Source organism: Diadema setosum, chromosome 2, assembly GCF_964275005.1.
Source record: "Diadema setosum chromosome 2, eeDiaSeto1, whole genome shotgun sequence".
Lineage (NCBI taxonomy): Eukaryota > Metazoa > Echinodermata > Echinoidea > Diadematoida > Diadematidae > Diadema > Diadema setosum.
In genome coordinates, this window is record NC_092686.1 from 25,764,468 (window position 1) to 25,789,043 (window position 24,576).

At 38.5% G+C, this 24,576-nt stretch overlaps 1 protein-coding gene across 1 annotated transcript; it reads left to right on the forward strand.

The window, feature by feature from the left end:
* Positions 1-55: 55 nt before the first annotated feature.
* Positions 56-24,368, forward strand: LOC140241263 (tyrosine kinase receptor Cad96Ca-like). Its single transcript, XM_072321014.1, has 9 exons — positions 56-115; positions 1,851-2,021; positions 2,577-2,672; positions 4,242-4,423; positions 12,328-12,432; positions 13,950-14,064; positions 14,936-15,032; positions 15,334-15,433; positions 24,296-24,368. The coding sequence occupies exons 1-9, from the start codon at positions 94-96 to the stop codon at positions 24,359-24,361; spliced, it is 954 nt and encodes a 317-aa protein (XP_072177115.1). The 5' UTR covers positions 56-93; the 3' UTR covers positions 24,362-24,368.
* Positions 24,369-24,576: the final 208 nt, after the last annotated feature.

Below are 24,576 nucleotides of genomic sequence, written 5' to 3' on the forward strand. Positions count from 1 at the left end.
AAAATTACACTAATATTCATACCTCATCAATTTTGCCCCTGTTTGTACCAAAGGACAGGCATATCCGGGGACAACGAGAACAGCACGTATGAGATGATCGAAAGCGGAACCAAAGGTAGAGTGTCGCCTTTTAACACACATTAATCTTGTTGTTTTGAAGGCATAAAAATCAATAACTCTTTAGCTATCAGCCGTCATTAATCGTGTTCGTGTATATTTGATTTTTATTTTTGCATGTATGATAACAATATCAAGTGGAGACCAAATATTTCAGACAAAATGCGCCAATTATTCTTCTCAGTGAATCTAATCATTCTTGGCTTGGCAGCTAACATAATAATACAAGACAGTGTGGGTTTGTGTGTGTATTCGTGCGTGTGTGTGGACGTGTATGTGTTTTTAGTGCTTATTGGCATACCCTGAACACACATGAGAAATCACGAGTACACGCCACGAGACCGACACCCACGAGTCATACAGCCCACGAGTCATACAGCCTACGAGTTCGACATCAAGTAAAATGAGCCCACGGGTTTTACAGCCCATGAGTTCGACACTGAAGTAGAGCCCTCGAGACCGTCACTACGTAAAAGAGGCTTATGAAACCGACATTACGCAAACAAAACCCACAAGACCGACACTACGCAAAAGAGATCACGAGACCGACACTACGCAAAAGAGGTGCACGAGACCGACACTACGCAAAAGAGGTTCACGAGACCGACGACAGTGGGCAAAGAAGGTTCACGAGACCAACAGAATGAACAGCGCCATCTATAAATCAATGAAGAGGGCGTGGTTGAATAGGGTGTTCGGATGTTAGCAAAATGAAGAAAAATGAGTAATACGAAAGGGGAGTTACTAATGTGTTATCGCGTAAGTTACCGGCTCTCACCCCCTGGAACTTTAAAGATCTTTATTTGTGTGTGCATGTGTGAGTGTTTGTGCAAAAATTGCTAAAAGTGTGCGCCAGTATACTCCGATTCCTAAATTGCAAAAACACCGTCGTTTGCGTGTTAACTTTTCGACATTTTTAGGTATTCTTGCTCCCCTCCCCTAAAATTTGCACGGTCATTACAGTCTAGTGAGATCTTGAGAGAAAATGTAACTGCTATCAATATTCCCTATCATTCCTTAATATATTGCCTTTTAATATGTATTATTTTGTTGTGCCAGATTATTACAGTACTTCATGAAATAAAACTTGTATCGTCGCCGTCCATTTTTTCCTTTTTTTTTTTTTTTTTTTTTTAGGAAGTAGTGGAAATTATCCCCAAAGCCGTCCTGTCTCCTCTTACTTATGCTCACTCAGGCCAAAAAAAAAAAAGAAAAAGAAAAGAAAGAAAGAAAATCAATAATGGGCCTATATGTATAATGATGTTCATATTCAGGTCAGCCTGGTAGAAAAAAAAAAACATCCTTTTGTGAAATCAAATTTACAAGGAGATATTTCACAAAATGATCAATGTCACAGCGCATACTTGCCTTACGTGATCTGGAGGGGCGTACTAATTAGAGGTGTGGATTTAGTACGAATTCACCGAAAATAACGTAATCAAAGTATTTCTTATGATTCAGAAAAAGAAAATGCATCCGTGAGAACAGGTATTTATTCCTTCAGAATAATAATATAGGTTTTACCGACCAATTTCATATTTTTTTTTCATTCAAGTTCCTATTCCCATCGTTCGATTTCAAGCATTCCACGCTCGCAGCACTGAATCCGCAATCAAATTCAAAATCCGGTTACTCGAATTCACTATCGGAGCATACTAATTCATTAAGTGTGAAGACAAGAAGGTACAGACTGTCAATAGAAGCATGACGAAGTATTTGTTTTTGATTAACAGGTAGGGCTGTGTATCAACGACTTACACCAAGCACGGCTGCAGTAGAATCTGAAAATTTGACGTTCTTTTCTGGGCTTGGTTGCATCGGCACGGGGAAGTTCGGCGACGTGTGGAAGGGTGAACTGCGCTCAAAAGAGGGAGTGACTTCGGTAGCCCTGAGGCAGATCACAGGTTATGACTATAACTACTTTTATGAAATTACATGGTATTTTATTTCATTGATTAAATAGTTTTATTTAAACTGCATTCCTTCCTATACATGCACATGATGTATGTAACGTGGTCGTTTTTATATTCACGTATTCAATTGCCAACCATGCATCCATTTCAAAATCATTATCTCTAAATCTCTTTTTAAATATATGGATAGATTTATATTGTCTATAAAGGCGGGAGGAGAAATTCCAGACATCCTGCCCTGATGTTTTTGAAGATGTTTGTTGTTCTTGTTGTTGTTGTTGTTGTTGTTATTGTTGCTGTTGTGCCTATGAAATTTCTTGTATTTTCTAAATAATAAATGAACGACGGGTTGGGTAAGGACAACTTGGTAATTTGTCATAACAAAAGTTTTTTTTTTTCTGATTGAGTTAAAAATCAATCTCTTCGGTTATAGTGCATTCTTACAGTGGTTTGAGATAACAATGATATTTGTTTCATTCTGAAAGTTTGATGCAGCATATCTAATCATCATAATGACATTTTACCTCGTTATATTCCGCTGTGCAGATAATATTCCAGACCTTATGCAAGTGGTGAAATATTTGCAAGAACTCCAACACAATCTATATATTGTGAGGTGTCTGGGATATTGTAACAAATATCGTAAGTACTCCTAATATGTTTCCATGAAAAAGAAAAACACACACAAATACAGATCACATCAAATAAATAGAGACACACAGACAAAAGTCAGTTGAGATTACAAGCATAAAATGACCCGTTTTGAAGCAATCTGTTATGGCCAGTTCCAGTGGATTTTTCGGACGTCACCCTTAATTACACCTCTATGGCGGTTATAAACAGGAACACAGTTGGCCGTGGACGAATGAACTATTTTTTTCCGTTTTGCTTGGTTTTTGTTGGCTCGTTTTTTTTTTTCTTCAAACTTTTCCAATGTTTCCTCTCTGACTACCTCGTAATTATTTGCTTGTTTGTTTTACTTATACACGGGTTAAAATACTTGCACTCAGCCGTTGGGCTGTTTTTCAGCAAGTCCGTATGATATACAGAAAAACATGAAGTGGTACAATCAATAAGATAATACATACATACAATATTCATTACAATGAAACAAAAAGATGAGAGAAAAAAAATTATCACTTTTTTTTTCACCGTAAGGAAAGAATTTGAAGTCAAACAGGATGATTATGTATACATTGTCGTAACAACACTATCATTATTATAGGCATATTCCCCCCCCCCAGTTTAAAGGCCACATACTTAGATGACCTGACTGTTGTTTGTTTCACTGTTGTTTGTTTGTTCTCAAAAGTTAGAATATCAGTTGGGCCGATGAAGTCAACGAAATACCACTTACGTTGATTGAACGGAAGATTTTGTATCAATAGTAAATTTCGTTGTGATCATAAGATAAGTTGATACAAACTTGTGTCTAAATAATCAATAGACTAAGTGTGTGTGTGTGTGTTTGTGTGTATGTGTGTGTGAGAGAGAGAAGGGGATAGAGGGAGAGAGAGAGAGAGAAGAGTGACAATCTATACAGGTTAATTGTTACATTTCATTCCTTATCAATTATATACATTTTTTGTTTTTCTAAGAATGAATAGTAGATACACTGTACAGGTTTTTTTTTTTTTACATGTAGAATCGAACCCTCAAAGGAGGGTCATTTCGCTTTCTGTCTCACAGTCAATCGTCCTATTATGTAAGCAGTGAATGGCGCATGTAAAAATGCCCAATATCATCTCATGGACCATTATTGCATGCCTCCTACACTTTCATAGACATAGTGGCATAGGCCTCGTCTTTTTGTCCGACATATTGTGATTTCACCGTAGTTGTTTTTTTTTTTAAGAAAAAAACAACACAGTTAAAACAAATTAATTTCTTTATTCAGTTAATTACAGTAACTTAAATGTCATTGATTTGCTACATACATGTTTATTAGGTTGGTAATATTCAAGAAAAAAAGAGCTAAAACTTTTCGTAAACTGAACAGGCGTTCTAAAAAGAAATGGAAAGGAAGAGAAGAAAAAATTGGAAACTAATAAAAATAAAATGATTTGCCCCAGACAATACCAACATAAAATTAGACCATGATAAATCTTAAACAAATCAAACGTTATTATCAGATATTCAACATAATGTCTCCACGAGGGAGCTTGCTTATAGCTTGATTTCTGTGAATACGAATACTCTGACGTCATACAGGTACCATCATATACGAGTTTGTTGCCGGTGGGACACTGCTGACTTTTCTTCAGTTTAATCTCCAGTCCTCAAAATCTCCTTACGGCAACATCAAGCCACCAAGACCCCGCTTTGATGAATCCCAGTTACTGAAGTACGCCTGGCAAGTGGCAAAAGGGATGGAATTTCTTGCGTCCAACAAGGTGATTTTACAAAAATAAAGAGCAAACGTTAATCTTTTTGATATAATGCAGACTCACTAACTGTTTATACAATTATTTCTAAGTGTGTCATGAATGAACGTTTTTATTTTGCTTGCATAGTAGGCCCCTAACGGTTTTATAGACGTTGTCATAACCCCAGTGATGTGAAATTGTGAAGGAAATAGTTCTGCTTTTACTTTTGTTTACTAAAAACCGGCAGAATATATAGCGAGTTACGTGCCAGAACGAATTAGAACAAGCCAGACTGAACCTCGTTCGTCTTTTTTTTTTTTTGATTTCATTTTATTTCATTTCTAATATACAAAGGTACAAGTATACATGCATGATTTTGAATATTATGATTACACAAAAGCAATGCAGGCAACTTGGTACATTGTAGTATTAAAGGCAAAATACAATGAACTGAAGTAGGCCTATATTAAATATGATTTTATGGCAACACAAAGTAGAATTGCCGGAAATTGAGAAAGGTGTTAATTGTTCAAAAGTAAAGCTGGTATTTTGCAGACACCTCATTAACAGTGATTACATTGACCGAACTAACAAGCTGGCCATGTTGCCTATGAATAGGAAAGACCGAAACATAGTATAGCCGAAACACATAGACACACACAACACAAAAACACAAACGCACACAAGGCAGCTCTATTAAAACACACACACCTACACACACACACACACACACACACACACACACAAAACAAAAACAAAAAACAGATAAGCGTGGAAGGCCAGTTAGGCCACAGGAATAGGCTGAAGAGGACCGGGATAAAGACGAAGGAGGAGGCGTGAAGGTGGGACTTTATGCAATGGTTCAGGAAGCGTTAAACCCCATTTTCTGAGGTGTACCACATAACTCGAGAGATGTTTTGTGAAAAGATCACAAGAACAGCTCCATCTAGTCGCCTGTCAGATTGATTCTGAGAATGTAGGCCTATATTTCTTCTAGCGTCCGCACTCTAAAAAATAAATGAATAAATAAATAAATAAAAAAAATCCGGGTCAGAACTGACCCTGAACTTGGCGGGTCCGTTGGGGTCACACCCCGTTCCGGGTCAAAAATGACTTGGAATTTGGTCATGAAGACCCGGAATGGGTCACCCTGACCCAATTCATGACTCTGAATGGGGTCATATCTGACCCCATTCCTTGTCATTTCTGACCCGGAACGGGGTGTGACCCCAACGGACCCTTTCCGGGTCAGTTCTATGTTTTAAGAGTGGGAACTTGAATGATGCTGCTCTGTTAATCCTATGGGATTGTAACATCTACTTCCCTTTTTATCCCCAAAGATTGACCTGTAGCTCATTATGTTCTGGTCTTTGTGTACATAATCACTTGTCCCTTACAACTGCCATGAATGCCTTGTAAACTTCCCTTTTTGGATTAGATTTGATTCTTGCTTGACCAATGTCATGTATGACATCTTCGCCATCAACGGAAGAGACGTGGACTTAATTTAATTCACTGACTGTGAATACACGAGACGTGGAGTATACTTCATGTATTTTGATGAGCATTGTGTTAAATTCTCATTTGGCGTCCATTCTCCTTCCTCGACTCATAACGCAATGATCCAATGTATCCAAACGATCCTGTATTAGAACTTCCCATTGCTTTTGATATATTACTGACTTAGATTTGCATTAATCTTTGTCTTTATTCGTCTATAATTCTATGTTATATTATGTTGTGTTTCTCACAAGATAGCATTATGCTTCTTGATACAGTCAATAGTAAACTCACGCATCAAAGGCCCTGTCACACCTTTCCGGGTAAGCTACGCGGGTTTGTAGCGAGTTATAGGGATTTTCCAGCACGCTTGGGAATTTTCTGCGGGCGGACAAGAATGTTGGCGAGTTCGTACTTGCGTCTTCCCTGCTAGACGCGTGCTACTTACCTACTACTTGCTGGATTCCGTGTGACCTACGTGAGAGCTTTCAGTTACGAGCAACAAACAGGGACTGCGAAGTACCTGCATAGGAGTTGCCTGCGAGGTGCTGCCGCTAAGGGCCTGCTACTTGTGTTCTGCGTGTGCCTCTGCGGGCAAAACCCCGCGACTCAACCGGAACGAGTTTAAAGCGTGATCAAGGCCTTGTCACACCGTGTCTGCGGAAGCCTTAATTGCTGGTTGACTTGCCGGGGGGGGGGGGGGGGGATTTTTGCTACCCAGAGCTCTCAGCAGTTAGCCCGCACCTGAAAGTACGTCCCTAGCGTGTATCTCGCCCGTAGTTACCCGGAGGTGTGCACGCAAGTCTGATCTACCCACAGCCAAGTTTTGATCATGACCAAAACTTTTTCCGGGTCAGTCGTATACCAACAAAGAGAGGTCCACGCAAAACACCAGTGGGAGGCCCGTATAGCTGCCGCAAGTCACAGGAAGTTGAAGCACGTACGTATGCTTATGCGTGGGAAGCGCGTGTCAAATGCGGGCATTCTACGAGCATATTAATACGGGTGTTTTACTGGCAAGGAACGGTGTGGAAACTGCAAATATCCGTGTGGCTGATCAGTTCTGCGGGCTTGGAGCGAGCTATACGAGCAAATTGTGTGCATGCTGAGGGTTAGTTACTGCCTTTCTGCGCTGGTCTGTTGAGCGTCGGCTGCGGCCAAGATAATGACATTCTTTGGGACTTCTGCCATATCAAATTCCTTCACAGGGATTCCTTCACCGAGTTGTCAGGTCTCCCTCGCCACTCGACACGCAGGTCAAACGGAATGCACGTAAGTAGCACGGGTCCAGCAGGTAAGACGCATGCGAAACTCGCCCAAATCCTTGTCCACCTGCAAAAATTGTCCCAGGTGCTTGAAAATCTTGAAAAAAAAAATAGGACTTGCGTGCGCAACCCCGGGTAACTACCGGTGAGGCACGTGCTAGGTACTGTCATGTGCGGGTCATCTGTGGGGACCTCCGGGTAGCAAAAATTGGTCTTCGCAAGTCGCACGCAAGGCTTGCCCGGAAAGGTGTGACATGGCCTTTAAGAAACTGGAGTGCAGCTAACAAATTGTCCTAGACACACACACACACACACACACACACACACACACGTGTAGATGTGTACGTGACTTCCATTATTGGAACCTACCCCCATAAAGCATCTGTTTTCTGTAGGTTCCCCTACACATTTTCTTCCATATACTTTATAGACCGAAATTAAGGCGTATCATGTAAGTTTTATAGCCTTTTTTATTTATTTCTGTCCTTTCCAACAGTGTTATGAAAAATGATTATCATACAAATAAGGTTTTCTGTAGTGTGTCATTTATAGATTTCTTAATACAACCAAATCCACGTCCATTACAACCAAATCCACCACGTCCATTGCAACCAAATCCACAACATCTGCATCTGCAAACGGGTGCCATCTGAACTGACAGTATCAGCCGAGTATTGTATTCTTCTCCACTCACGCAGTGGACCGGCTGCACAGTTTATTACAATATATTATGTCAACTTGTAACTTTCTCGAGTTTGGTGTGTGCCTTGTTCGCTATAGAGTTGCCCTTGGCAACCGTGTACTTGCCCTATATATACTGGCGGTTGGCGGTCTCAGCGTATTGGTCTTCTTGGGGCATAGGGATAGGGTGTTCTTTTGCTCTGCAGCTATGGGAGAGGAGGAATCCGTATAGAATTGATGATAAAAACGGTTTATTTATAGATGTTCCTTGTGAACAAGCCCATTGCTGGTTCTCTCCAAATTGATTCCTCGGGCAAGGGTTTCCTTCCTAGAGTTGCCCTTGGCAACCGCGTATTTGCCCTATATACCCTATCCCTATGAGACTTGAGATGTCTTCTCTTCTGTCATAGCACAATACGTATCATATACATATGTTCCTTCTATTGAATGGATAAAGAATAATTACCGGAGTTTTATTATAACTTATTTTGTATATATTAGTATGTTTATGACAAACTGTTTTCTTTATGTTTGTGCCAACTGAGATCGTATTAATGTTATGTATAGGACGACCCTATTTTCTATTGTAGATAACGCTATGTCAAGAGACAACGATATAACGTGTAACTGCAATATTGCAACAATCTCCACAGCCGAATTGTTCTCTACTGCCCTCTACAGGTGCCCTCGTGGACTCAAGGAACGGACAACACGCTCACCCTTTAATATGCAATCCAATAGACACAGCATTCAATTCAATTAATGATGATGACTTTTTTGATTTGGCAGGACCTTCTTTTATACAAAACGAATCAAATATCAATCAAAATGACACTTTTTTTGATAATTATGTTTCCGACAGTTTTAATTCATCGCCACAAGAATTAGATTATGATTTTGACACAGAGAACCAATCGCAAAGTCCGTCTTCTGAAGATCTTACTCAAACCCAATTTAACAATGTTGTCAAGGAATATGATAGTACTATTTTTTCTCTTTTACATTTTAATATTAAGAGTATTAATAAACATTTCGAAGAATTGAGGTTATTTTTAAATAGTCCCATTATGCACAATATCTCGGCGGTAGGTTTAACCGAAACCTGGCTCTCTCATGACTCCAGTCTTCCATTCGCTCTTGACGGGTACGATTTAGTGGTTAATAACAGACAAAATAGGGTAGGTGGAGGTGTTGCCATATATGTTTCACAAAATCATGATTACTAAGTATATAGTTCGTGATGAGTTTAACAGTATGACTGATTCCTTTGAGTCTTTATTCATTGAAATCACAGTTCCAGGCAGTAAAAATATAATCATAGGTGTAGTATATAGACCACTAAGCGCGAATACTAAATTATTTTTAGATTATCTTTCGGATTTGGTTAAAAACCCACATTTTATTGATAAAAATTGTTTTATAATGGGTGATTTCAATATAGATTTATTAAAACAATAATATGTCGCAAGATTTTTTATTTTCTTTTTACCCTTAATATCTAAACCCATACGTATAGTTGATGAATCCGTTTCTCTTATTGATAATAATTATTTTTTGTAACATTCTTCCTCCTCCCGATTCTTTTGTAGTACTCTCAGATATCACCGATCACTTCCCCATCTCGACTGGTTTTTCTTTAAATGAGACAGTTAATAATAAAAACAACCGTATATTTAAATGAAGAATCACTCATGAAAGTATAGCCAGGTTAGGTGCTAGTTTAGACACCGCAGACTGGTCCTGTATCTTTGATGCAGATGATGTTAATTTGTCTTTTGAATATTTTATGAAGATTTTTATCCAACATTTGGACATTTGTATTCCAAAACGTAAAAAAAATCAGCTAATTATAAAAAAAAAAAAAATACCCAGGCTCCCATGGATTTCAAAATCGCTCTTGCGTTCAATAAATAGAAAGAATCATTTGTATTACAGATTTAAAATGGAACGTACTGAGCAATCAAAGTTGAAATATACTAGTTATAAGAATACTTTGACGAAAATTATACGTATAGAAAAGAAAAAATATTATCCTAATCAGTTACAATTTTACAGGCATGATATGCAAAATACATGGAAAGTTTTAAAGCAAGCCATGAATAAATCAAATGTTAAGTCAAATATTAAAAAGATTAGATTCGATGGCGAAATTTTTGAAGATCCTCATCAAATTTGTAATATTTTAAATAATCATTTTTCTTCAATTGGGGAAGGCCTGACAAGTAATATTCCTCCCTCCACAAAACATTTTTCTGAATTTTTGGGTCCACCAAATTCTAGTTCAATATTTTTTAATCCAACATACACTCAGGAGATAATTAATATTGTCTCTGATTTTAGTTCCCAAAAAAGTGCTGGACACGATGACATCAGCAGTTTTCTTTTAAAGGAGGTAATATCGTCAATTGCGGATCCTTTAGCTCATATATCTAATTTATCCCTTTTTAAAGGCACCTTCCCCGAAAGTATGAAAACAGCAAAAGTCATCCCTTTGTTCAAAAAAGGTGACAAATTAGACGTAAATAATTACCGACCAATTTCTTTGTTAAGTGCATTGTCAAAAATTCTTGAAAAAATTATTTATAAAAGAACTATTAATTTCTATAAATTCAATGATATATTTTCGAATTCTCAGTTTGGACTTAGGGAGAAACATAGCACTACAATGCATTATTGAGTTTTATAGAAAAAGTGGCACATGCTATCGATAAATCTTCTCATCTGATTCGTTTGTTCCTGGACTTCTCCAAGGCCTTCGACACCATCAATCATGATATTTTACTTAACAAATTACATCATTATGGAGTGCGCGGGAAGGCCTTGGAGTGGTTCAGGAGCTACCTCATGAACAGGAAACAATATGTCTCTCTAAATGGTTGTAATTCACAAATGTTAAATATTAAATGTGGGGTGCCACAGGGAAGTTTATTAGGTCCACTGTTGTTTAATGTTTACATAAATGATTTTTGTAGATCATCAGATGTTCTTTCTTTTATTCTCTTTGCAGATGACTCAAATCTATTTTTTCAGACAATAATCTTCTTACCCTTGTTGATACAATAAATTCAGAATTAGAAAATGTTGCCCAGCGGATAAAAGCAAATAAGCTATCTCTTAATTTTCAAAAAACAAAATATATGCTCTTTAGTAATTCTACTGAGGTATTGTCTGTTGATATTGTTTTAGATGGTACTCCACTCGAAAATGTTTCCCATGTAAAATTTCTTGGAATAACAGTTGACAATAAGCTTTCATGGAAATTTCATATTGATAGTATATGTAAAATTATTTCACGTAATATTGGTATAATTAATAAGCTTAAGTTTTGTTTTCCTTTGTCGTCCCTGCTTGTACTATATTCATCCTTAATATTGCTATATTTAAATTACGGTATTCTCGCATGGGGAAATACATATAAAACATTTTTAGATAAATTACTTTTATTGCAAAAAAAAATTACTCCGTGTCATATGTCATACTGCATTTTTGTCCCATACTGACCCACTACTTTATGAGCATAAAATATTGAAAATCAATGATTTGTATTTGTTTAATCTAGGACAATTCATGTATAATTATAACAAAAATAATCTTCCAAACATATTTGAAACAATGTTTCAAAGAAATCAATCCGTTCATAATTATCCAACACGGTGATCAAATGACTTCCATTTGCCATTTCTGAGAACTTTGTTGGCTCAAAACACATTCATCTATGACGGGCCAAAGTATTGGAATTCACTTCACAACAATATTACAACAGCTCAATCTCTGAACTCCTTCAAGAATAAATTAAAATTATTTTTATTGAAATCTTACAATATCCAACCGAGTTAGTTTCCCTTTATCATCTCAATCAAGTCATCACTCTTTTGTTTACATAAGTCCTCCTTCTAATTATGTTCCTGTCTGTGTTCTAAATGTAACGATGTGTCTATTCTCTCTCTCTCCTGCATTCTTACCAACATAATTACGTATAAAAATGTTTTGCATTATATTCAATCCAGCTTGTATTTCATCACTTATTTCACATTATGGAATCTAGATTGCTTGCGTCCACGATGTCACGTGCTGTAGTTCCCCCCTTTTTTTTCTTTTTTTCTCCTTTTTTCCCCTTTCCTTTCTTTTTCCCTTCCCAATCGTCTTGATGTCAGTTGACATCGGTTCGTTTTATTTTGTTTTATATTGCTGTCTTGTGTATTTTCTGAGGGTCCCACATCGTACAAGCTCTGCTTCTTAGTGGGACCCTCCACTTACATCCTCATCCTTAGTTGACATGTATTATACTCTTTATGTATATATTAACAAAGATGTAATTGCATCTACTTCTCATTTTCACATGTACATTGTCAAATTACGTTCTGCAAGTATTACAAATATCCTGTACATATGCAATGTATATAATTTCTTTGTTTATTCGATGGAAGTGAAAATAAAGTTGAATCTTGAATCTTGAAAGAAATCAAAACTTGATATCACCCTTAGATTGTCCACGGACACCTGTGTGCACACAACATTCTGATGACGGAAGACAGAATCTGCAAGATTTCTGACTACGGGATGACGTCATTCATCTTACCCGCTGGAAATGTAAGTATTAATCAAGCACACAATCACAGGAGACATAATAGGCTCGTTTGAAAATGATTACCAGGGAACAGATGCACAGATAACAAGGATGTCTTTCCTTTTTCCTGAAATAATTATAAATAAGTAAAATGCCCACAACTATGAAAAATGATATTCCTCCTAAAAATCCTGCATGAATCGCTTTGATCCCACAATACTGCCTCCATTCATTCGAGAAAGGAAGCTTGTGCCTAAAAAAAAAGAAGAAGAGAGAAATAGACCTACTCCGTTCTCTCCTTATATTACTTGTAAGTCAGAGGAATTGCGACTATAGCTTAAAGGGACTGTACAGTAGTGGTTTAGGTGAAGATTCATGTTTATAACATTTTTGGTGAGATAATGAGAAACTCCTTATGATATGTGAAAGAGCATGTAATTTAAAAAAGGATTCAACGTTATAATTTATTTAATGAAAATTGGCCTTCAAATGGCTGAGATATCCAAAAAAGCGATCCAAATAAGATTGGCAGGCCACAACTGTTGTTAGGATCTCTTTGTTTTACCTTGTTTTTAGATATCTCAGTCATTTCAATACCGATTTTCATTAAATAATCTTTTGATTTCCCTTAGAATTGTATGCTCTTTAAAATTTCATAGAGTGGTTTCTAAATATCTCGCAAAACGTTACAAGCTGAATCCTCACCTCAACCAGTACTATGCAGTCCATTCAAAAAGATGGTACAGTTTCGGTTGAAATGGAGCTTCAGGCTTCCAACTTTTTGATGAAGATTTTTTGAGATAATGAAAAACCTCTTTGGAGATATGAAAGAGCATATCATTCTAAGAGGAATCCAAAGCTTATTGATGAAAATTGGTTTTGAAATGGCTGAGATATCCAAAACAAAGGGATCCAAATAAAAGGTAGGACCCACCTTTTATAAGGATCACTTTGTTTTACTTTGCTTTTGGATATCTCAGCCATTTCAAAACCAGTTTTCATCAGATAAACTTTGAATTCTTCTTTGAATTATACTCTCTGGAACATTTAATGAACTGGTTTTCTAATCAACTCGCAATATGTTAAAAGCTAAATCCTCAACCAAAACTTGACCATCTCTTTAAAGACAACGAAGACACTATACACAGTACGGCCTACTTGCTTTGTTAATTAACGTGAGATTGAATGCAAGGGGTAGATTCTTATTATACTCTCTGTAACATTTAATGAACTGGTAGATTCTTACTGGTAGATTCTTACTGGTAGATTCTTACTGGTAGATTCTTATTATACTCTCTGTAACATTTAATGAACTGGTTTTCTAATCAACTCGCAATATGTTAAAAGCTAAATCCTCAACCAAAACTTGACCATCTCTTTAAAGACAACGAAGACACTACACACAGTAGGGCCTACTTGCTTTGTTAATTAACGTGAGATTGAATGCAAGGGGTAGATTCTTGAAGGTTTAACTTTATCATATGCGATATGCCACTCGATGTTTTTTTTTTTCTTCTTCTTTGCTTGTAATTCTTTGCAGGAACTAAACCATGTAAACCGCTGGACTTCACCTGAAGGAATGCAGAATAACATCTTGTCACTAGAGGGCGATGTTTGGTCTTACGGAATCCTTCTTTGGGAGATCGTCACTCTTGGTATACCAGATAATACTTATACATGTATATATATATATATATATATATATATATAAAGACGATGAAGACAAACAAGTTGACATAATGCATTAGAATCCAACTTCATTTATTTGTAAACCAAATTTTCGACCCTTGCACGGATCTTCCTCAGGGTAACAGAGATCCGTGCAAGGGTCGAAAATTTGGTTTACAAATAAATGAAGTCGGATTCTAATGCATTATGTCAACTTGTTTGTCTTCATCGTCTTCATGCTCTTATTCCAACACGCGGATAATAATACCATCATATATATATATATATATATATATTTATATGCATAAAGCTAAATATCTATGAAGTATATATATATATATAATATAAATATATATATATAATATATATATACATATATATAATATATAATATATAATATATAATATATATATATATACACACATGTAGGTTCCTATAATTTATATATAGTTTACGTATTCGTATAAAATTACGAAATTTACGAACGTTGATCTAAACCAAGCAAGAGTGTGAAGTTATTTTACACGTTTTATAATGTATGTACAACATAGAACATATATATATATATATATATATATATATATATATATATTTGTGTGTGTGTGTGTATGTGTGTGTATAAACGTCACGTCATTATTATATGCACGTTTATCTTTCTCGCTTTCTCCACCGTTCTCTCTGCCTACCATGAAAGTACACAAACATGAACACACGTATCTGTATGATTTATGTACATCGAAACTGAGTGGTGGCTAGTAATAGGGAGTATAATGTTAGGGACTACATTGGTTATTTTATATTTAGATATAGTATTAAAACATAAATGAACATTTTATTTGCCGTTAACCTATATTCAAGGAGCAAGACCATACCCCAAAATGACAATGGACATGGTAAAGCAACTGGTCATAAACGGCTACAAGATGCCACGCCCTTCTCACTGTGCTGAAGAATTGTGAGTAGAATTAATTAAATTTGCCTTTCCAAGTGGATCTATGTGTGTGTATGCGTTTGTTCGTGCGTGTGTGTGTGTGTCTGTGTTTGTGTGATATGTTTGCCTGTTTTCGTTGACGAGAATTGTCATTGATTCCTATTGTCCTGTACTGAATCAGACTAGATGCGACACTTGTGAGGTAATGGCACACTTACCCAATTATTGTTTGTGGGATAAATCTATTTCAAAGACAGATCAATATGGACATCAATAGATTATTTAAAAAAAAAATGTTGTTTGTTGACTTTACCTCGCATAATAGGTACTCTCTAATGACCAGCTGCTGGGAAATGGAGCCGGAAGAGAGATGCGCTTATCATGTTATTCTGCAGAAACTTGAACCGACAATGGGGGTTTATCATGTAAGCTATCATACCGGTTTCATTAATATTATTTCTTTCACCATTAGAGTGAAATATTCTACTCAGAGCGTTAATTATTTCTTACATGGTAAGTTATAATACCAGGCTGATGAAATGATGATTTTAGTGTGAACAGAGCAGTTGACGAACTGTTTGACTTTGTAATGAATGCAGTTGCATCTTGTTAAAAATACAAAACATTTACTACTCCGGTTCAATTTCATTTTTTCTTCTTGACCACGGGGTTTGCATCACAATAAATGACCGCTTGTTTAAAGCAACGGCCTTTATTCATTTTGGTGTAAGTCTATTGCTGGTCTCAAGAGGTAAAGAGTATATTCAGTGTATGTGTATGCGTGTAGGTGTATTAGTGCGTAGGGGCGTTTTCATGTATATTTGTGTACTTTGAATATTTTTGAATCATTTATAATTATACTTACCGTTATAAAGATTGATAATTAATGTACCTCACAAATGGTTAAGAGGTTTGGCTTGGTCATTAAATTTTCCCAATAATAAAAACATTCACATGTAATATGTACGTACAGTATATGAAGATATATATATATATATATATATATATATATATATATATATATAAGTAACAAAGCTGCAACAAAGTTCATGCTGTATTCACCAACGGTTTATTTCTTCGCACAAATTTTCGAGCGTCTCGCCGCCCTTTCTCAAGTGTTGATACTGAGAGAACAATAACAAAATTAAGCCATAACAATATATTGCAACCGTGTTACCAAGGATGCGCGCTTTAACGCATCAATGCTAGGCATCCTAACACCCAGCGCAACTTTTGTCAAGAGTACTCACAGTTGGAAAGCATTGGTTTCATGTCCATCAGACTCACCAGTGGAGTGGACGGCAACGTTAGTTGAAGAGGTTACCATTATAAATATCTACAAGCCACCCTCATTTCGACTCCAGCCAAATACCCTTCCTATCTTCAGTGCTCCTTGCATCTATGCTGGAGATTTCAGCAGTCACAGTACTTCATGGGGCTACTCATCCACTAATCCAGATGGTTTTGCACTAGAAGATTGGTCTTCAACAGCTGGTGTCCAATTACTGTTTGACCCAAAACAGCCAGACAGCTTCCACTCTTGCAGATGGAATACAACGTCAAATCCTGACTTAGCCTTTGTCAACTTTCAAGGCCCATCACCTCACCGGATTATCTTAGACCCCTTTCCCAAGTCACAACACAGGCCATCACTGCTCATACCAGTAAACCCAGTCCGACCAGTCACAACGAAGCCTGTTAAGCGTTGGAATTTCCGCAAGGCCGACTGGAAAAAATTCTCGAACTTGGTAGATGAGGCCGTATGCAATCTCCCTCCACTAACTCCCCGTGGCACCGACCAAGCCTACTCAGACTTCTGCGATAAACGTATCAAGGCAGCAACGAATTCCATCCCGCGCGGTTTTCGCCGACACTAATAACATCCCCACCTGGGACGAAGAATGTGATGCTATCTACAACCAGTTCTTGCGATCTGAACCTGGAGACTTGGCTTCCACCAAAGCCTCAGAACTGACTGATTGTCTAGACAGGAAGCGTCGTAAACGTTGGGAAGAAACCTTGCAAGGGATAGACTTCACTCACTCTAGCAGAGTTGCTTGGAAGACTCTCAAACGCCTCACTGGAAACAGTACCAAACCTAGAACATGTCCTGTGTCAGCCAACTCCATCGCGGAACAACTTGTTAGCAATGGGCGATTCAAGGACTGTGACAAGGCCCACACTCGATCTGTGAAACAGGAGACTACCAACCTATGGCAGGCCCCGGGAGTGGATGGATGGTTGTCGGCCCCCTTCTCTCAGGAGGAGTTAGCTAATGCTTTAGCCCTACTTAGGAGTGGAAAGGCCCAAGGTCCGGACAACATCCCACCGGAATTCCTTATTCATTGCGGGGTCAAATGTCAGAAGTGGTTAACAGATTTCTATTCTTGCTGTTTCACCAACCAAGTCATCCCTAAGATATGGAGAAAAGCCACTGTAATTGCTCTCCCAAAACCAAACAAACCAGTTGATGACCCCAAGAGCTACAGACCAATCTCCCTTCTCTGTGTCCCTTACAAGCTTCTGGAACGTCTCCTTCTGGCGAGGATAGAACCTGTGGTTGACCCACAATTACCAGATGAACAAGCGGGCTTCCGCCATGGTCGGAGTACAGTCCACCAAATTGTCAAGCTGACCAATGACATCGAAGACAGCTTTGAGAAGAATCACAAAGCAGGCGCCATCTTTGTCGACCTCACTGCAGCCTACGACACTGTGTGGCACCAGGGTCTGACTCTGAAATTATTAAAGACAATCCCTGATCGCCACATGGTGAGGTTCCTCTGCAACATTCTAGCCAACAGGAGGTTCGTTCTGAAGACTAGTGATGGACAGTCTAGCAGACCACGCCAACTGCGGAATGGAGTTCCTCAAGGCTCTGTACTATCCCCCTTGCTCTTCAACATATACATCAGTGACATCCCCTTCACAACCTCACGACAGTATGGCTATGCAGATGACCTTGCCCTTCTTCACTCTGACAGAGCCTGGTCAAATGTAGAGAATACCCTCACTGCAGATATGTCACAAATCGCGAAGTACTTCAGGATCTGGAGACTCAAGATTAGCATGTCCAAGACAACGGTAATAGCCTTCCACCTGAACACCAAGGAGGCTAATCGGCAATTCAGTGTCATTCTTGATGGAACACCTCTTCCATACAATGCTACACCAACCTACCTTGGAGTGAAGTTGGATAGGCAGCTGACCTACAAGGAACAACTCAAGGCCATAAGTGCAAAAGTGTCTTCAAGGAACAACCTCCTTCACCGACTTGCAGGCTCAAAATGGGGTGCCAGTGCAACCACTCTCCGCACTATAGTGCGCTAGCACTGGTATACAGTGCCGCGGAATACGCCTCCCCTGCGTGGTGTAGGAGCTCTCACACCAAGAAACTTGACTCAGTTCTGAATGACACCATGAGATTAATAACAGGATGTCTCCGGCCTACACCAACAGAATTCCTACCTGTTCTCTCAGGCATCGCTCCTGCCCCCATGCGCCGAGAACATCACACACATAGGCTGGTAACCAAGGCCTCCAGCAACCCGGACGACCTCCTCCACGACGTAGTTGAGGGCTCTGTAACTCTGGGTCAGCGGCATCAGCGACTGAAGTCTCGCCGCCCTTTCTCCCGCCATGCAGCAACGCTGAGAGGATCAGACTTCAATATCTGTCAGACATGGAGAACAAGCTGGGAAGACACCCAACGACCTGCCCAACTCGTTGTCACGCCCGATACATCTGTCCCCCCAGGAGCAAACCTCCCAAGGAGTGAGTGGGTGTCTCTAAATCGGATTCGAACGGGAGTTGGGCGTTTCAATGCAGCCATGCATCGTTGGGGGCTACACCACAGATATAAATAGGTAGATTGATCAAGCCCATTCACAACCCACGCGTAGCTTTATAGCCAGTTGCGCGCACATTACATGCCGCCATTTTGATTAGTCTTTTGTTACGTCACGGCTTGCGATGAACAGGGGGAGGTAAAAAAGAAGAAAAAAAAAGTCAGCGTAGGCCTGCGCTATGCTGCAACTCTGCAAACCCTGTTCTGCGCACGCTAGCCGTGACGTAACAAAAGACTAACCAAAATGGCGGAGATCGCGTGCGCTGGCTATGCTTTCAGACCCCACTTGATCATTCTACCTATATAGTTCTGTGGGCTACACCCGTCAGCAGCTTGCCAGTGTGGTGCACCAGAACAGACTGCTCAGCACATCTTGAGTGAGTGCCCTGATCTCCGACCTCCTGACAACATGGACCTGACACACCCTACTCCACAGACTGTAACTTGGCTACAACAATTGAGGGACATTACTTAGATGCTGCTGCCTCATAAGCAAGAAGAAGAAGAACACCCAGCGCGCATCCTGGCAACAGTGTAATGTTACGTCATAATGAAATGACAATGAGTATAAAGCATACATGAAAAAACTTGGCACGACTGATACAGAAGTAATTCCTCTGAATACGCAAAATCACAGATACAGATATCACACTTGGCTCCGGCCACACCCTCCATCCTACGTCAGGGGACTGCAACAGCAAGAATGTAGTATACAGCCTTACATGCAAGCAATGTCCCCTGGCTGTCTACATCGGAGAAACAACAAACTTCAGACAACGTTTCAACAATCACAAAAGCACAATAATTAGAAGTCAAACACAACATCCAGTCGCACAACACTTCAACAAAACAAATCACACACTAACAGATCTGCAATGTTGCATTTTATACAAGGACATGGAAGCATTTGAAGAAAGACACGTGAAAGAACTAAAAACAATCATCCGCACACGGAGCTTCCAGGGACATGGCATGAACATAGATCTATCATGGCTCACGAACTACACTTTTTACAAGTAGGTGCGCCGCTTACTGTTGTATGTTCTCCCGTTTACCCCGCTGCAATAGATCTTATCATTATATTGCTTGAGTGATATAATGCTGACGCTCCTTTTAAACATTTCTTGGAACCAGTCTTTTTTCCACTCCGAGACGTATTGTGATGTATCTATTTAATCAAAAGAAGAAAAATATGATTTTTCACGTATTTCATATTCATGCTATAGTCTCAGATTATTTAAAGACTATCTATTCACCAGAATTTGGAAGTTAATGTATGTGTATGCTGAAGTTTGAAAGGAATAGTAAACTGCTTGCACATATTTTGCATAACCATCAATGTGACGATTCAGTTTGATTTTAAAAAATCGAATGTTTATATTAATCATGATAATTTCAGATTATGTAAAAATTATCTATACACTAGAATTAAAGTTAATTTATGTGTATGTTGAATTTTGAAAGAAATAATGCACTGCTTTTACATTACCACCGCAGCTGCGTATTCAGAGGAATTACTTCTGTATCAGTCGTGCCAAGTTTTTTCATGTATGCTTTATACTCATTGTCATTTCATTATGACGTAACATTACACTGTTGCCAGGATGCGCGCTGGGTGTTAGGATGCCTAGCATTGATGCGTTAAAGTGAAAACTAAGTTCTGGTAAGGGCCTGAGAACCCGTCTGACACCATTTCATATTTGCTTGCAATATATCGAAAGAGTCTACAAAGAAACTTACCTGGCTGACGCGGTTTGCCGGAATGATGAGTCGTTTTGGAGTATTTTGAGAAAAATAATAAAAGTCGGTAGACCGACTTTTATTCCAGAAGGCTCCAGACTAACTCGGTCTTAGGGAAAACTCGACCCTATTTCAGACAATTTACACACAGTTCGTGATCGCCATGTTCATCAGTACTCTATAATACAGGTACCAAACGAGGCCTTGATGAGCAGACAGGAAAGTGCGTGCTAATCCTGTACAAAACAAATGGACAGCGCGCGGTCCTCAAGCCTAAATACGCACATTACCTCAGTTGCTGAGACGCGCGGTCTCTGAAGTTTTTGTTGTTGTTTATCAAGCGTCTTTGATTGCTTTTAGAGATGCTTGAGAGGCGCACACTAATTTTGCATGCGCGCCAAAGAGGTTTTTGATGCGCGCGTTGTAACAACTCGGACCATTTACTGCGAGTAGCCAGACAGGCCGCTCCCATATGCATAGTACAACGCTGTACAATCCAGAGGGACAACCAATACAACTCATCCCGCCGTCAAGCACAGCGAGACCGAGTTATCCCCGAGTCCGAGTCTAGCCTGACCCCGTTCGGGTAAGTTCTGAGACTGAACGTTTTTGGTTAATATTTCCCATTTTCGTCGTTACCCATCGAATATCTTGTTATTACAGCGTTATTCCGCACATTTCCTAGGCACACGTTCACATTTTGGAGCAAAATTTGACAACTTTTGCAGGCGTACCAGAACTTTCTTTGGGCTTTAAAGCGCACATCCTTGGTAACACGGTTGCAATATATTGTTATGGCTTAATTTTGTTATTGTTCTCTCAGTATCAACACTTGAGAAAGGGCGGCGAGACGCTCGAAAATTTGTGTGAAGAAATAAACCGTTGGTGAATACAGCATGAACTTTGTTGCAGCTTTGTTACTTATCTTTTTATCTTGCCAACACGTGGACTACCTTATCAACATGTTTATATATATATATATATATATATATATATATATATATATATATATAAACATGTTGCGAATTCACGTATTGGCTCCAATATAGCGAAGAATCAAGAAATAAACTAGTAATGCATTATTTCGCCAATAAGAATGAGTTTATTGAACAACTCAATAAAGTATTGAGTAAGTTGTAAAAGTTGTAACAAGTAAGTTGTTCAATAAACTCATTCTTATTGGCGAAATAATTCATTACTTGATTCTTCGATATATATATATATATATATATATATATATATATATATAGACGATGAAGACAAACAAGTTGACATAATGCATTAGAATCCAACTTCATTTATTTGTAAACCAAATTTTCGACCCTTGCACGGATCTTCCTCAGGGTAACAGTGATATTTGTATTTGAAGCTCAGCACAGAAAAATAACAAAGAAACGCGCCTGGTTGTCAGCTTAGAGTTTGAGCTAGCAACCAACACGCACGGTTGTTAGCTCAAAATTTGCGCTATCTTCATGAGTGCAAAATCCTTAAACTCAATTATGACGTAACAAGGTATCATAAAATGCATAAGAAGTAAGACATAGACATTTTCAAATCAAACTGATCGTTTACCAGCCGCGCAAAATACATACCAGCATACGCACGGTTGTTAGCTCATAATTTGCGCTATCTTCATGAGTGCAAAATCATTAAACTCAATTATGACGTAACAATGTATCATAAAATGCATAAGGTCTTGCAAGAAAGTTGCAATGAATTGCAAATAATTGCTACTTTTGAAACAACCGTTCTGATTGGCTCAGGGTCTGCCCTATTAAGAAGACATGCATGCAACAATCATTTTGATTGGCCAGTGAAAATCAGTTGCAAGTTGCAATTGATTGCAACTTTCTTGCAACACCCCAATAGACATTTTCAAATCAAACTGATCGTTTACCAGCCGCGCAAAATACATACCAACACGCACGGTTGTTAGCTCAAAATTTGCATATGCATTTTATGATACATTATTACGTCATAATTGAGTTTAAGGATTTTGTAGTCATGAAGATAGCGCAAATTTTGAGCTAACAACCGTGCGTGTTGGTTTCTAGCTCAAAATGTGGTTTACAAATAAATGAAGTTGGATTCTAATGCATTATGTCAACTTGTTTGTCTTCATCGTCTTCATGCTCTCATTCCAACACGCGGATAATAATACCATTATATATTATACGAATAATTTATGAGTTGTGAGTGCATAGGGCACGAATATCGCACGAGGCGCGAGATAAGCCACTGGTCTATTCAACAAGGCGCGTAGCGCCGCGTTGAATAGACCAGTGGCGAATCTCGCGCCGAGTGCGGTATTACGTGCCCCAATGCACGAACAAAATCATAAATTATTCGTTTTATACAACACCTTGTCCACAATCACAGTACTAAATTAGTGACCGCCAACTCAGGAAGGCCCAAAAATAAATGTAACAATTAGGCAGAGAATTGTAAACCACCCTGTGTACTGCTTTCAAACACTCGTCATGATTCGACCACACAGTCACAGGAATCACATACTCCGCAGGGTCTATACCCATTCTACGCTAACGTTAGATCGAGTTAGGCCTGACTGTAGTTAGGCCGATCTGAGATGTCTGTAGATCTAGTAGTAGGTCTAGACTTTGTCTATTTCCGAAAATGATTTTGTATAAAAACACAGAAAAATAATCAAATTACGGTTTCTCAACTTGAAATGAAGTCTTGATTTTGGGATCACTGTGGTCCACGTAGCAGATAAGAGTCAAAAGTAAAAACACAGCAGTAGGTATAAAGGCCGCGATACATGCAACTAGCTAGGTAAAGTAGCTGCGCGTACACGTTGCAGTACTCCGCCGCGCCTGGTCTGTGAGACTTACCGGCAGCGCAGCGCAGCCGGCCAGCACGTACAATGTAGTTTGCTGGCGCTTTGCTACGGGTGTGAGCCACAGAACTCTGTGAGCGGCCATGCATTAGTAGCCCCCCGCGAAGCCGTGCTATAGTACCTTCGAGCCGTGCAATAGGCCCATGCCAGGGGCCTATTGTATGGCTGTCACTCTCAATGAGTTTGATAGGTATTTTCTATTGAATGTCATGTGACATGTTCTTGGCCAATCACAATTCGACATCATTCTGAGGTGTTGTATAAATATATATATATATAATGTATATTCATTTGTGTGTACAGATATGAATATAATATACAATGTATATATATATATATATATATATATATATACATGTTATGGGGGTTAAAGTTCATGGTTGTGATTACCATCCTGTACAAATAACAAAATGCGCGTTTTCAGTTCGTCGTCATAAAAAGATACTGTTAAATAATGTTCAATTGTGCAATAATGTAAATTCAAGCTAGGTTCTAAGTGTACAGTTCTTCTGATCTCATATCAGAACATGAGTGTTTTGTTAAACAGCAACAACAAATAATAGTAATTTGTGTAAAAATTGATAGGAGCTAACATATAATAATATTGGACGGTATTCATCATCGGTACACAGTGATGTAGTGTTAAATGCGAGATATTTCGGAAACGATATACCAGCAGAACAATATCCTGTATGTCATATCAGTGAAAACGTTTGAACGGTTTATTGCTTTTTCACTGTTTGTGATATAATCTCAAATCCAAAGTTAATAGATCACAAAAAAATAGTATAAAATCAAAATGAGAATATTTCCACTCAAATGGGCTTACTTTTCTCTTTGCAGGAATACCTGTCCTTCGGAGACTTGGACGAGGAATTGTATGAAGATGTGGCGGATATAACAGTCTAGAGATCCATAACGATGAAAAGCCATTTTCCATAAAATCGTGACATGTTTAATATGTAGATCTACTAATTGTGGCTTGATACATGCGTGTCTGATAATGCCCTCTTCGTGCTTAATTGACAGACGTTACTTTTTTGTAAAGTCCTATTTATCTAAAGATGGATAGTGGAGCAGCATTTCAACAACTGTAACAAAATAAGATAGAATATTGTTTATGT